This window comes from Mustela nivalis, assembly GCF_964662115.1.
Source record: "Mustela nivalis genome assembly, chromosome: 1".
NCBI lineage: Eukaryota > Metazoa > Chordata > Mammalia > Carnivora > Mustelidae > Mustela > Mustela nivalis.
Genome location: NC_139020.1, coordinates 153636767 through 153651550, shown reverse-complemented (window position 1 = coordinate 153651550; position 14784 = coordinate 153636767). Strand labels below are relative to the sequence as shown.

At 37.2% G+C, this 14784-nt stretch overlaps 1 protein-coding gene across 18 annotated transcripts in view; it reads left to right on the top strand.

The window, feature by feature from the left end:
• LRRFIP2 (LRR binding FLII interacting protein 2) overlaps positions 1-14784 on the top strand; it is a 106891-nt gene that overhangs the window by 44143 nt on the left and 47964 nt on the right. For 2 of the 18 annotated variants that reach the window (XM_082745568.1, XM_082745567.1), the window contains 8 exons: positions 3970-4014; positions 7454-7522; positions 9333-9374; positions 10822-10887; positions 11950-12024; positions 13324-13371; positions 13453-13497; positions 14336-14383. The exons of 12 other annotated variants lie outside the window; for them this stretch is intronic. In XM_082745568.1, the coding sequence (XP_082601694.1) occupies positions 3970-4014; positions 7454-7522; positions 9333-9374; positions 10822-10887; positions 11950-12024; positions 13324-13371; positions 13453-13497; positions 14336-14383 (438 nt within the window). Of the gene's footprint in view, positions 1-266; positions 366-3814; positions 3872-3969; positions 4015-7453; positions 7523-9332; positions 9375-10821; positions 10888-11949; positions 12025-13323; positions 13372-13452; positions 13498-14335; positions 14384-14784 lie in introns of those variants that run through there. 4 more of the 18 variants (XM_082745569.1, XM_082745557.1, XM_082745570.1 and 1 more) reach the window with 4 other exon arrangements.

Genomic DNA, 14784 nt, shown 5'->3' with positions numbered 1-14784 from the left:
AGTAAATTTATAATAAAATAACTCATACAAATAATGGGATTGTCAGTTATTAGAAGGAAAAATATACCCATGTTAAAAATTTCTCCTAATTTTCACACTCTCTGGGTGTAGAGGTGGGATGTTGGGGGATGTGAAGAGGAAAAGCCATGGCATGAGACTCAGGAATGAAGTAACAATGAGGGTCTATATGCCAGCACCGTGCCAGGGCTTTTTACATATGTCTCCATTTTATAAGATAGGGACCGCCATCTCCGTTTTACAGATAAGGTGATTAAGAATGGATGGAGTCAACAACTTGCTCAGTCATTGGCAGAGCCAAAATTCCAAGGTCGGAGAGCCCGCTGTACCTGCTAGAGGGTTGGAAGGTGAGAGGACCAAGATGAAAGGGCCCAAGTCTTTGTAGGCCTCCAGATAGTCCTAGTGAGGCCAGTGTTTCTGTTTTTAAACCGAGCGTCTCCATCAGCAGCATGTTAGTGACCTGGAGGAGAATGTGCAATTTCTGAGGTTTCTGAATTTGAAACTGAGAGAATGGCTCCAGCCTTGACTTAAATCTTACTTGTTGACAGAGAACAGGGCCAGGTGCCTTCAGTGGGCTGTGGTCTTCTTTATCTCAATAAAATCGCTACATCTCCACATGGAGTGAATTTTTAAAAGCAGATTACGTTTCATTGCCATGAATTTAGAGGTATCAAAACAATTTTCCAGAAAACCTTGAACAAATATACATCCATTTAAAAAAAATGATTTTATTTATTTATTTGACAGACAGAACACAAGCAGGAGAAGTGGGAGAAGGAGAAGCAGGCTCCCCACTGAGCTGGGAGCCGGATGTGGGACTTGATCCCAGGACCCTGGGATCATGACCTGAGCCAAAGGCAGATGTTTAACGGACTGAGCCACCCAGGCGCCCCTATACATCCGTTTTTTAAGGCATTGTTCTGATTTTTTTTTTCTGCTTTGGATCCTTTATACTACTGCTAACTTCCAGGACAATGAAAATGGATTGTTTCCCAGACTGTGGAAGAGAAGGATAGTCAGCCTTGTAGTTGGTACCTGGAAACACGGTTGCCGAATTTTTTCTTTCTCTTGGCCCTGGTGCTGTTAATTCAGGAAAAGACAATTGGCCGGGACGCCTGGGTGGCTCAGCTGGTTAAGCAGCTGCCTTCGGCTCAGGTCATGATCCCGGCGTCCTGGGATCAAGTCCCACATCGGGCTCCTTGCTCAGCCGGGAGCCTGCTTCTCCCTCTGCCTCTGCTTGCCACTCTGTCTGCTTGTGCTCACTCTTGCTCCTCTCTCTCTGACAAATAAATAAATAAAATCTTTAAAAAAAAAAAAAAAAAGACAATTGGCCATTTAAAATACTACTCTAGAATACCTGGGAAATGAAGTTGCTTGTTCTTCCAGAGAAGGAGGAATCTTTGAGTAAAACCCAGACTACCTGGCCGTTGTCTTCAGGTTCTTGTTATGTCATAGTGTAGATTTAGCCTGGGTAGGATGGTCTCTTTATGGTTTGGTGGCCTAGGGAGTCAGAGGATTTGAATGCTGGTCCCAGCTTTATGTCTTTGTGAATTCCTACTTAATCTTTTTGTGCTGCAGTTTTCTTTACTTTAAAATGAAGGGATCAGACTGTATAATCTCTTGGGACCTTTCTAGCTCTTAAAAATAGTTCTAGGGTCTTTTTCCTTCTCTTTCTCTCATGTTTGTCACTGTGCAGAAGTAGTCAAGGTAGGGACAGTAATTCACAAGTACCTAAATGCCTGCCTTTTTATATAAGAGTGGTGCAACATGGCAGCCTCTTAGTAAAATATGTACTTTGCGGTTTTTTGGTATAATGAACATTTGCTTTGAGCTCGCCTTACTGTTTGTATAGTAGCCATCAGCCATATGTGGGTAATTACGTTTAGATTTAAATAGATTAAAATTAAAAATTTAAGTCCTCAGTTGCACTTCTAGCATTTCAGGGGGTCAGTAGCCACATGGGGCCATTGGTTACCGTATTAGACAGCACAAACAGAACATTTTCACTTTGTCTCAGAAAGTTCTGGTGGACAGTGCTGGTTTAAGGTGTAGTTTATAACTGGAATAAACTATATTCTTGCAGTTCACATTAAGTGGCCTCTATAGAGTCTTCTAAGGTCTTTTTTGGCCAGTTTTTCCAAATGGGGCAAAAAAATAAGTTATTTAAGGTATTTTTATTAAGAATTATTTTTATAAGTAACATAATTGAAAATAAATATGAATTCATCTGTCTTTGCTGCATCTTTAATGAACTTTGGTTTTTAGAGGTCGATTTTTTAAAAAGTGCCCTTGCGTGGTAGGTGGAATGAAAAAAAAAAGCGTATAGGAAAGATTGAACATTAAACAATGTATCTTGCTCTAGTACCCCAAATAAGACTGGGAAGGGGTGTGTAGAATTAGGCTGTGTGAATAGCTCTGTAAAGCTAATTAGTCTAGAACTGGTTACGACCAGTTCTGTCCTACTCTGTCCTACGTACTGGGATAGGTTTATGCACATGCTCTCAAAACTTTTGTGGTATATAACCTGATGGGGAAAAGGAAGAAATTTGCTTGGCTTCTTGTAGATTACCTGTGTTTGTTATATAACAAAATTGTAAATCACTGATGAACTCCTAAAGTTCAGAACACTGTTGGATACTGTATCACTGAATCATATTGGTGCTTATAAACAGACTTCTGAACATTTGATCACATGCATCAGTGCACACAGCAGATGACAACCAGGAGTGTTTTTGAAGGATGCCAAAAGATCACGACCAAAACTAAGGCATTAGGTTGTAGTGTTTCTGTGGAATTACTCTGTAATTTGAAATGGATGCTTGGACATGACCACATCTGTTTCTTCCATCTGTGTAGTGATCATGCTGTAGTGCCACCTGGTGTTTAGGTATTGATTCCTTTTGGAAAAGACAGCATTGATTAGCTAGCAACCCAGCTGGACAGTTGGGTGTAGATTCTGTCAGTGCAAATTACTTTAACACTTTGGACTTTGAAATTCTGAAAGATCAGAAGTTCCTTACTGTTGCAGTTGATTAGATTGTAGGAACTAGTCATTGGATCCCACAGACAGAACTTAATGCTCCATTGCTAATAGCTGACTGTGGAAAAGTTTACAGTTGCATTTAATATGGTCAACTGTTAGGCTGCGGTCATCATTTGATTTTTGTTTTTGTCCCCCCACCTTTTATTTTACCGTCTTCATGAGGCATAGCTCTTGAAATAACTTTACCAACTCTAAATGATTTACATAGTTTGTTCTATTTATAAGTAGTTTTTCATATTAACACAGCACCGGTATTTTATTTAGTTATTCTTTTATTTTCCAGGTAGAGGGGTGCAAGAGAACAAAAAAATTCTTTTGTAGTGAGCACAAAATTATGACCCAATTTTTTTTTAAGTCCTGAAACTATTTTTGTAATAAACATTTCTTCTTACTTTGCATAAATGCACATTCACAGTGAAAAAAAAAATAAAGCTTTACTTTTAATGCTGAACTCAGTTTCTGTTTGTTAAGTATACTTGCTTATTTTTATTTTGGTATATTGAGCTTTCCTGGTCATTTATGGATTACAATTTAGAAGTGGTCAGGCACACATACACAAGATTATAATTATTGCTAATTTCTTTCCACCTGAAGCATGTGGCTGTCCGAGACCCAGCTTCAGAAGCTGAGTTGTCCATACCTGCTTGCTATAAGGAAGGTGCTGCTGTGCTCCTAACCGATTGCTGTTTGCACAGTTGTTCTGATAGCCCTGTGTTCAGTGATTAATTCTCCATGTATTTTCTTCTTTCCCAGGAAGATTCAGAAAGGGCCAGGTATTCCCACCGGTCCAGTCATCATCAACCTTATCTGGTTTGTAATAACCAATGAACTTGCCCCTATACTTGCCCCTCATTAACTTAATGCAGTTACCTGCAAACTTATGCCATGTTTGTTTTTGTTCTTATCAGGGAATTGAGGATGCATTGTCCATTCGAAGTCTTGGCAGTCACAGGGTTGGTATTTTAAGTTGTTTGCACCATGATAGCAAAGCTTATATGTGTGAGCTTTCTGCAGCATTATTGCCTGAACAATCTGACAGTGTTCATATTCCTTTGCCTTTAAAAAAAAAGAGAGGAAATATTGGCAAAGTCCTTTTATTGGAAAGTGATCTTTCTCTTAAATCATTGCTATAATCAATATAAATCAATTCTAAAATCATGAATATTTTAAACTATTAACGTATGTATTACTATTTTTGTGGAAAAGGAACTTTGATTTTGGAAAATTATCACAAAATAATAAGATTGATTCCTATGGAATGACATTGTTTAGTTGGACTTTCAGATTTTCCCACTTCCATATTTATAAAAATAACTTTATTAAATGGGTAATAGCTTTGGCTCTTGGTTGACTAATTATAGTTTTATTACATGGAAAATTTGAGCTACTGACTTGAAAAATTTCCTGCTTATCATATTTACAGTAATTACCATACTTCAACATTTTGATTAACATTTTGTAGTATGTCTCACCTTTTTAGCATTTATTGCTATAAATCAAGGTAAATGAGAGTTCGTTTATTGAAGTCTTGTATATTGTGCCAATACACTGATCTTCTTTTAAAGAATTGTGTTTGAAACCTTAAAGCAATGCTTTTAATTTGTGCATTGACAATATTGATAAGCATATATCTAGATTTTTCATAGTAAAACGATCTTTCATGTTGAGGTCTATATTGGTTAACTTTCCCTAAGTCTAGTTTTCTTCCTAGCTTGTGTAATATATAAAAGTACTCTATAATAAACCAAGTGTGGTCTGGTATATCAATTACAGATTTGTTTATAGTCTTAAATAGTCCTTTTCTCTAGTCATATTTCTTATTAGTGAAGGTAATCTACTTTCTCTTTTTACAGTAAGTTAGTACACTTGCTTTTGAATCAATTTTAGTTAATTGCAAAAGTTTAGATTTATAAGAATATTAACAAGTCTCAGTAGTCTAATCAACAGCTTGAATGATTTTACAGGAGAAACATTTTTTGAGATAATAAATTCATCTTTCTTCTACCTGGAGATTTTTTTTCTCTTTAAACACTTTGAAAAGAATCTTATAGGGAGTTAGTCAATAAAAGCTTAAAAGTTGAGTGTTGAGAGTTTGAAAACAATCTCTCCCCATTTAAAAAAAAATGATGGCTTTTTTCCTTTGCTTTCCATTATAGTGTTCATAGTGTGAGGTTTCACACAGTTATCATCAAGCTGGTTATTTATAATTTTCTATGTGGTGTCAGGGAAACTTGATTGTATATTGGCTATATTATTTTAACTGGCTATATTATTTTAACTGAACAGTAAAACCATCTAAGTTTGACGTAATTTTAAGAATCTTTATTTTTTTAATCATTTAAAAAAATATTTGAGAGAGAGAGGGCGTTCATGCACGAGAGAGAGCATGCACACTCGAGAGAGAGAGAGAGAGAGAGAGAGAGATCGAGAGAGGTGCACAAGCAGTGGTGGGGAGGGGAGCAGAGGAAGAGGGAGAAGCAGACTCCCCACTGAGCAGGCAGCCCAACGCAGAGCTCAATCCTGGGATTCTGGCCACGATCATGACCTGAAACAAAGGCAGATGCTTAACTGACTGAGCTACCCAGGTGCCCCTAATTTAGGAGGCTTTAAAACAAATCTGTAAACAAGCACAAGAGAAATTAAACCTGCAATTAAGCTGATGAAGAATTGGTTACCATGAGGGTCTATAAAGTAATGATGATGATTTTCTTTTTATGGAAATTTTATCATTAAATACATTTCAGATAAAAGTAGAACTCTCACAGCATTTTATTTCACCGTGGTAAGAGTGAAAATTTGCTGCTATGGTAAAGAGTAAAGCTCCCAGTATTTTAAAAAATCTGAGCGTGAACATGAATATTAATAAAAATGTTACACTCTAGAGGAGACTCCAGTACGTTATTGTGTGTGAGTGTATATCCAGCACATTTTAAATAGTTAGATTTCCTGGAAATAAGTCTGAAAGCTCACAAATAACATTGTTTAAAAGAAATATAATTGAGGGGGGCACCTGGGTGGCTCACTTGGTTAAGGGTCTGCCTTTGGCTCAGGTTATGATCCCCGGGTCCTGTGATAGAGATTGGCATTGGGCTCCCTGCTCAGTTGGGTGTCTGCTTCTTCTGCCTCTCCACCATTCCCCTCCCGCTTCTTGTTTCCCTTCTCTTTCTCAAATAAGTAAATCTTTAAAAATAAAGTATAATTGAGGTAAGTTTTTTTTGTTTGTTTTAAATAGATAATATTGGGAGTTCTAATTTTCATCAGATTATGTCCTTTTTCTTTTTAAAATTTTAAGTAATCTCTACACCCAGTTTGGGTTTTGGGCTTGGAAGAGTTGCATGCTCTACTGACTGAGCCAGCTAGGAGCCCCCAGATTATTTACTTTTTAAAAAAAATAACTACCACAGATGCCTGGATGGCTCAATTGGTTAAGTGTCTGCCTTCAGCTCAGGTCATGATTCTTGAGCCTGGGATTGAGTCCCGCATCAGGCTCCCTGCTTAGTGGAGAGCATGCTTCTCCTCAGTCTCCTGCTCCCCCTGCTTGTGTTCACTCTGTCTCTCTCTCACTGACAAATAAAATCTTTAAATAACAGTTTAAAAGAACAAAAAATAAAAAAAAAATAACTACCACATACATTAAGCTGTATTATGTACACAGCTTTTGTTCTCTTTTAAAAATGAATGTGATGGCCTAAAACCCTGACCTAAACTCTATTGGGATTTGCTCTATAATTTGGGAGTTTTGGTATTTCTTTGCCAGTTATTTTTTAAAATGTATGAACTATATATTAAAAAAGTCTAACACTTCTGGACCTTGTATTGGATGTATGGTCATAGTAGTACCTAGATGTGAGGCAGATGTATTTAAGGTTTTCTGCCATATTCTTAGGACTTCAATCTTTTTTTTCTCCAATTAACTTCAGTTAATACTTTCTTGAAAGATGGCCTGCCAGAAGGTATTTGGGCTGGAAATGGTGTTCATGCTATAAACATTCTATAAAAAATAAAAAGAGCAAAGATAGTTCAAGACTGTGAATGAAAGGTTTGGGGGCAGGAGGATGAAATCAAAGCCCTGAGCTTAGAATTTGAACAGTCTGTTTCTTCAAAAAACAGTCTGCCTGTAAAAAGCATCTTACAAATGCTTTGTCACTGCTTGTTATATTGAAATATGAGAGGACCATAAGGTAGAGGTCCAAAATTAGGAAATTGAGGCCATTTTGAACCAGAGCAGTAGGAACACATTACAGTTTCTTACTGATGCAGATTTTTACTGTTGTATATATTAGCTCCCCTTAAATTATTAATACGCTTAGTATAATTTTAATGAATTTAATTTTAATATGCTTGTAATTTGTGTTTTGTCATTTACTACTACACTGTTTAATTCCATGGAAGAGCCCGTCGAAGGCCGTAACTGGGACACACTGGAGCAGAGCCAGTACACCCAAAAAGAAAGACATCATGGTGTGTAGTTCAGAAAAATATGCAGTGTTAATATTATGCACTTTGACTCTCAGAGTTCTGCCTTCTGCGGGCTTGAATAATAGGTATATTCTAACGGAAATTGACACTTGCTGAACTTTGTTTCTACAAACAAAAAGTTGCTCCATTGCTTTTAATTTTATTTCAGATGAAGACTTTCAGGTAACTTTCTGTGAGAGTTAAATTCTTTTTGATAGACTGTCATAGACTGTCTAAAACATAGAAATGTTTTAGCAAGAGCCCTTAATATTTTCAGTTCTCCCTTCTTTGATGAATTATTTGTTTTTAAACAACAAAGATACCAATTGGTATGTACTGGAGGGATTCTTTATATTTACCCAGTTGTTGTAGTAGCAGTTGGGATGTCCAAGTTATGGATTTCTTATCACATTCAGCAGTTTTTTAAAAACCAGCTGAACTCTGCGTTATGTTTTCGAAAGAGAAAATTGAAATAATTTCAATAATCAATTTAATAATCAATTTCAATTCTCTTGTTAATTTCTAATAATCAATTTCAATTCTCTTGTTAAATTCTGTGCCTTTGAAAAATGCTATTGGAGCTACAGAGAGGATCAGAAAACATAAGACATGGCTGTTTTCTTCAGTGAACTTGCCTGGTTGGGAGGGCAGAATGTGTGTGGCTTGAGTAATACATATTTTAGTGATAATATAATATATATATATATATATATATTTTTTTTTTTAAACAAAAAATGTAATTTGTTAATGGAGAAGAGACCTAAGTGAAATTTCTATACAGAAGGAACTTTACTTTCAGGGAAATGTCACTCACTATACAGTGACATTTTACCATTGCACGTAATTTACTAAATGCATAACTTTAGGCATTTTAGAAAATTTTAGATAAATAAGATTTTTGTTACACATATAATAATACTATTGTTTGCCTCTTCTGGGTAAGATTGCTTAAAAGGTGTAAGCTAGAATGCTTCAGAAACAAAATTAGGAAATCACAAATCTAAGTAGTTACTAATTTAATTCAGTTTCTTTGATTTAAAATGTGGTATTATGCTTATTTTCTTAAAGACCCTATATGAAACATGTTTTTCTGATCTTATCATAAATTTTATGTGTTTTTCTTTGATTGATATTTAATGCCACACTTGAATGTATATGGTGCATATTCCACACTTTACCTAGACTAAGTTACCAATTTTGTTCAGTGTTTTTAATAGGGAAAGTTTTTGAGAAGGGGAGTTTTTCAGCTGTGTGACCACAGGCAGATTCAAGGGAACTTCCACATTTTGGTGCTGCAATTATTTTTTTATAAGCCCGATTGTATTAGTTATGTGCTCTCGCTTCAGTATCTATGCCTTGCTTTTGCCATGTTTCAAACAATGGGAGATGATGGTAACAATCACAATAATAAAAAGTAAAACGTCTTTTTAAATTTCAGAATGCTTTATTCCTGCATGTAAAGGCTGCCTGTGGGTGTTTTGTGCTACAGCATACTGAGATTGAATCATCTCGCCATTATTGACTAGGAATTCTGTGTTTGAAAGAGAGCATGCAGCTTTACATGTACATAGAGTTTAGTAATCACTTATACTAGAAAAGTGTGGTTGTGGGGAAGAAGATTCTTTTAATCAAATGTAACAGTCTTTGTATATAATAATTTTTGACTTTTAAAGTAGTGCTGGATTTTAAAAAAATTGTTTTTACTTAAATTCTGGTTAGTTTGGAGTTTTAGTAACTGCAAATGTTGCTTTTTTCCTCTTTATATTTCTGATTTTGGGAATGCAATCAACTCTCAACTTTTTCTGAAATCCAGTATGATGCTCTCAAGGATAGATCGTCAAGACTTTCATCATTAGTATGTGGTGCATGACTTTGTGTTAAATGTAGAGTTTTACTTTATAAATACCTAATCATGCTGATCATAGATTTACTAGCTTTCACGGGTTTGTTATGTTTTGGGGAAAGCATATGGCCAATAATGCAAAAACTATTGTTTTGCAGTTGTGGCATAATTGAACATTTGAATAATTTTTTCCTTTAGAATTTCAGGATCAGATAAAAATGATTTGCTTCCTTATTCAGGATTAAGATTGGTAGTAATATCTTTTCTTAAAGTGATGAGCTCCTTAAATGACACATGTGCATTGCCTGGAAGACATGTTTCTGCCAGTGTTTGATACCCAGTGAACTATAGGCCCTGCTGTGTTCCTTGTTATGTGTCACAAGCCAGCAGATGTGAAGTTGCTAAACAGGAAACAGCCAGCAGTGACAGGTGTTACCTGAAACATCAGTTATGTCTGCTCATTTTTGCTTGATTTGGTTGGTTTTTTATGTATGTCATTTTAGCCAAGAAAATTTAGTTATAGCACGTTTTCCTTGGGTTAATATTATGTTGGTAGATTGCCCGAATTTCTAGACAATATAGTCATCTCTTAAAATGTTCAGGGTAATTTGTAAAAGGGAAAATATGCATATTTTAAAAAAGAATAGTGAGTGGATGGATTTAGGATCTAGCTGCACATTTGTCAAATGATTTGCCTAGAGCAGACTGCTGATAAGTAGGACATTTCTAGCTATACCTCCTTATATCAGGTGAGCAGCACATAGCTAGATTGGGTTTGTTGTCTACCTAAAGACCTATATAGTAGTATTTCTGTCCTTTATTCCCTCATCTATACCTGGCTTTGTGGTGCTGGGAGAAGTTATGTACTGAGACAGTGCTGTCTTCAGAGGATCTGTGTGTAAGGTCCTCTGTCTGATAATGCTGTTGCTATAAGAAGTAATCCATACTGTCTGGGCTGTTTTCCTCCTGAGCAGCATGTACTTTTCTTGGGCAAAGCAATGCCATATTCTTTCTCTCAGTCTTGTTTTGGTTGATCCCAAAGGTTTACCTTTTGGCTTTTTGCTAAGAAAGGCCTAGAAGAAGGTGGAACCTATTGTCCTGCATACCTTTATAAGGAAGGTAGAAGGTGGAAAGGACTCAAATAAGATGTGGGGTGAACATCCTCACAAACGCTCTGCTTGGCTCTGAGTCCTACATCGTTTTTAGCTGTCTATACGTGGAGCTTGGTGGCATGGGGGCAGAGTCAGGGGGACTGCAGATGTATAGAGGTGCTATGTATCTTCGGTAGTCAGCCAAGTGCCGTGATTCATTTACTAACAGTTGGGAAACAGATTCCATGGGGATTACTCTGTATCTTGTATGCATCTTTCTGTGTATAATTTTAAGGTGAAGTTTATTAAGTTATTTTTTAAACTTCACTCTGTGATTGTGAAAGTTAACTTCAGATGTTTACTTCCAGAATCATTCTTACAGTCACTCTTATGGAATGAAGAAGAGGTCCTCTGGTTCTCATAAAGACCCACTGGTTAGTTGTGTTCTGTCTCATGTCCCACTGTCTTGTGCTGCTGTAAAATTCACTGATTACTTTTAGGGTATGTAAGAATTATGATTGCTTTCATGTATGCCTTAGGTTTTACTGTAATTTGATAACATACTGAAACATGATTTATCAGAATCAGTTCCAAGCTTCCTGTTAACTGGTTCCTCTGGAGGGGGCTCTGACCTTTGGTGGGGTGAGAGAGGATCAATAAGCTTCGACAGGTAGGAGGGAAAATAATGGAGAGGACATTAGTGAAAAGCTCCGGAGGGTGAAGCCTTGGGAGCTCTGGGGAGAGGTTAGTCCTGATGCCTTGTTGAGGGGGTGCTGTGGGGAGGCCAGGCTGGGAGTGGCAGGGGTCAGTGGTAGAGACCCCCCACCCCCATTACAGTGTCAGCAGTACAGGAGGAGTCTATCAGCCATGAATTGCTTACATTTCCTTAACTCTGAGTGAAGAAAGTGGTTAGAAAGGCAGTTTTATAGATGACATTCTCTTTGCCAGGTAACCATAGTCTTTATAATGGCTTGTTTTTATGATGTATTGAAAATGAACCTGCCATAGATGTTTTAGGCTAAACCTGTTTAGGACACACTTGTACTGTGTCTTTGGTATAACTTAATTCAATCAGTTTATTTCGTCAAATGATGGGACTAGGAGAAATTTGAAGAAAAAGACTTCGCTCTTTTCTGTGACATTGCCAAGTGGATTATAAAAGTTAATTACTCAGTTGTCTTGGCTTTTCCAAGGATGTTACTAAATATGACATGAGAATAAATCACTTACTATTTCCATTCCATTTTGACAGATGTTTATGCTCATGTTTTTAAAGTAAAAATATTAGTAATGACTTGGTTTGCATACAGTTAACTTTTAATATTAGTCTTTTTTTGGAGATTTGAGATAATTATTATTTGACTTTTACTTAATGCGAGTCAGTGCTTTAAAGTCATTGTTTTGGAGGAAAGAGGGTAGATAGTATCTGAGTTTGCCTTTGTGTTTGTCACCAATGTTTAACCTAAGAAAAATGTGTTTAATTTTACTTTTTGCAGAGTGGCCTCTACTTTGACCCGAGAAGCTATAGCAGTCTTAGGCATAGCAAACCCACCTCTGCCTACTACACTCGGGTTTGTCTCAAGCTTTTTGGCTTTGTGTGTTTTATCCAACTTTAACACACTTCTAACCCCTGGTTTTGCATTTTGACTAGTTAGAACTAATCTGTGAGTGGCTGTGTGTGCACTAGTTTGTGGTAACTGAATTCATAGAGTCTGTATATCTTTACATGATGTGAATTATTGAAATACCACATTTGTAAATTAGTACCAGTTTCCCCAGTTTTTTTAAATGAAAAATATTTAACATACAGAAATGTTCAAAGAATGATATATTAACCACCCATGTGCCTACTACTTAGATTTTACAATTAATATTTTATTATATTTCCTTTATTATATTATTGTCTTTCCATCTATCCATCCATTGATTTATCTTTTTTGGGGGGATGCATTTCAGAGTAAGTTGTAGGCATCACTACACATCATGGTGGATGGCCTTTTAATAAAAGCTTATATGTAAAAATTTAAACTATAATTGGGATGGGAAGATTATAATTATTTGTTTAATGTTAGAATCCTTGTTTTTTCAAGATGTTTGACACATCATACATTTGAAACAGAAATATGTGTGGCACATAATACATAGAAAAGAATTCAGTTGTCAAAACCTGCCCACACAACCTAGATATTCTTATTTGCCCTGTCTGATGGGCTTGGAAAAAAGAGTTGAAAATTATTTTCAAATGACAGCAGAAAAAGAAAGGTTTAAGTCCATTTTTAAAAATGCTGTGCCTTGTTAGTGCCTTGGATTCATTGTGACAAGTACATTTTTTTCTGATTAAACTAAGACAGTTTGTCTATGGCCTGTTTGAAATACAGTGTTTCTAATCTGTTTGGAAAAGAGTACTTGTGTGATAACTTGGAGGTAATTTACCTGCTTCCTCAGCAACCAGGCCAAGCTCATCAGGAGTCTGCTGTGAGATCTCAAATGTGTCTCAGGAGCTGCTGGTGACCCACCCGGGTGTGGCCACTGACCTCCATACTCCCTGTGCCATGGCCCTCTTTTCTTGAGTGTTTTCTGAGGTTGCCACCTTATCTCCTAGCATTATTATTGAAAACCCAGTAGGACTTAAAACACATTTATAGAAAACTTTTCCGGGTGTTTCTCTCATCCCTTAAAATGGGTATTCAAAAAGATTTCTCATGGCTAAGTTTTTCCTCACCTTACATGTTACTTAACTTTAGCACTCAGGAAATGCTAATGAATTATGATGGAGTACAGAATAAACAGCTTCTGCTCTTGTGATGGAGAGACCAAGTCTCCTTTTGCTGAATTACCTGGTTCTGTTTTGTTTTTTTGTTTCTTAACAGTCTTCCTCCCTGTGTAGTGATCCTCTGGCGACATCAAAGAGTACCAGGGTTAGTACTTTATGAGAAGCATGTTGTCGTCAGAGCTACCAGTTGCTTTTGTTTGGGTTAAATCATGCGCTTTTTTCATAGGCCTCCTCTACTGCAAATTCTGGTCTGCTGAGAAGTACCAGTCTGGTTTGTATTTTTCTCTTGGAACGTGTGTACTCCTGGTGGAGCCACTGTCATGGTGCTGACCCTGGCTTGACAGCTTTCCTACAAAATAGTCAAGGACACATGGCTTTAATGCTGTGTACACAGCAGAATGTGCTGCTAGTGCTTAAAATGAGAACCTTTAGGGTAGTAAGAAAAAAACCCAGCCTTATTTTCCAGATACTGCTGCCCATTGATAGGCCCTTGCTTACAGTTGGTTTCCCATAGAGAAGACAAACTTGCATGGGCCCCACTACACTTTATACTTTGTGAAATGGTTGCCCATGCACAGATGTCATATTTTTCTTTGGGACAGCTGTGGTTTGGCCATGTTAATACTAGGCTCTGTCTAATAAAGCAAGCTGACTAGAAAGCAAAAGCCATTATCTCTGTGTAATGTGCAAGTTGTGAGCTGGTTGCTTTCAGGCTGTTGCTTTGTTGTGCTGTGGCCTGTTCGAGTAGACTGGCAATGTGAGGCTTTGTAGTTTCATTTTATTGTGCCAATGGGCAAAATGCTTTGTGTCCCTCACGTTCCATTTTTGCTCATTTCGCGCTTTTGAGAGAATAAATTTGTAAAAGTTCCTTCTCCTAGTTTCATAACATGATGATGAAAAGAAATACTGTAATGGTGCTTTTTAAATGAAGTATGAGTTTGAAGTTTTGGGACTGATGTAGGACTTTATGCAATCAGTGAGTGTTCTCACCTGTCACACCATTCTACAATGCTTTTTTGGAACTGAGTACTGTGAAGAAATTGTGACATTTTCCAAAACAACTTTGATGCCTGAATAAATAGATGAGTGGTATTTCCTCTGTTCTTTAGGTGTCATTGTATGATGGTGGATTATATAACCCTTATGGGTCTCGAACTGTAAGTTCAAACAGGGGGAGGTGATGGGGGGGCATGTGTAGGTGGGCACAGTTTACTTACAAAGAAAAAGTCATTTAATCTGACCTGCAGTTGCTCTATAAGCTATGACCCATGAGCTGACCAGTTGTGACTCTTACCCAAGTTGTGAGGAACTGCCTGCTGGAAATCATGGCTCACAGTATGAAGGGAATATTGGTGACAAAACTTTTTGGGTTCATTAGTCCCTGAGGAAGAGGATGGGAGCAGTGCTCCTCAGGGTATCCCCTTTCCCTCCTCACCCTCCAGCCGAGGACTGCTGGATCTGGAGGGTTGGGAGGGAGGTAGAATTCCAGACCTGGGAGTAACAGTCAGCTTCTCCCCGGGAGCCAGTGTCCACTTAGATCCAGGGTCACAGATGTATT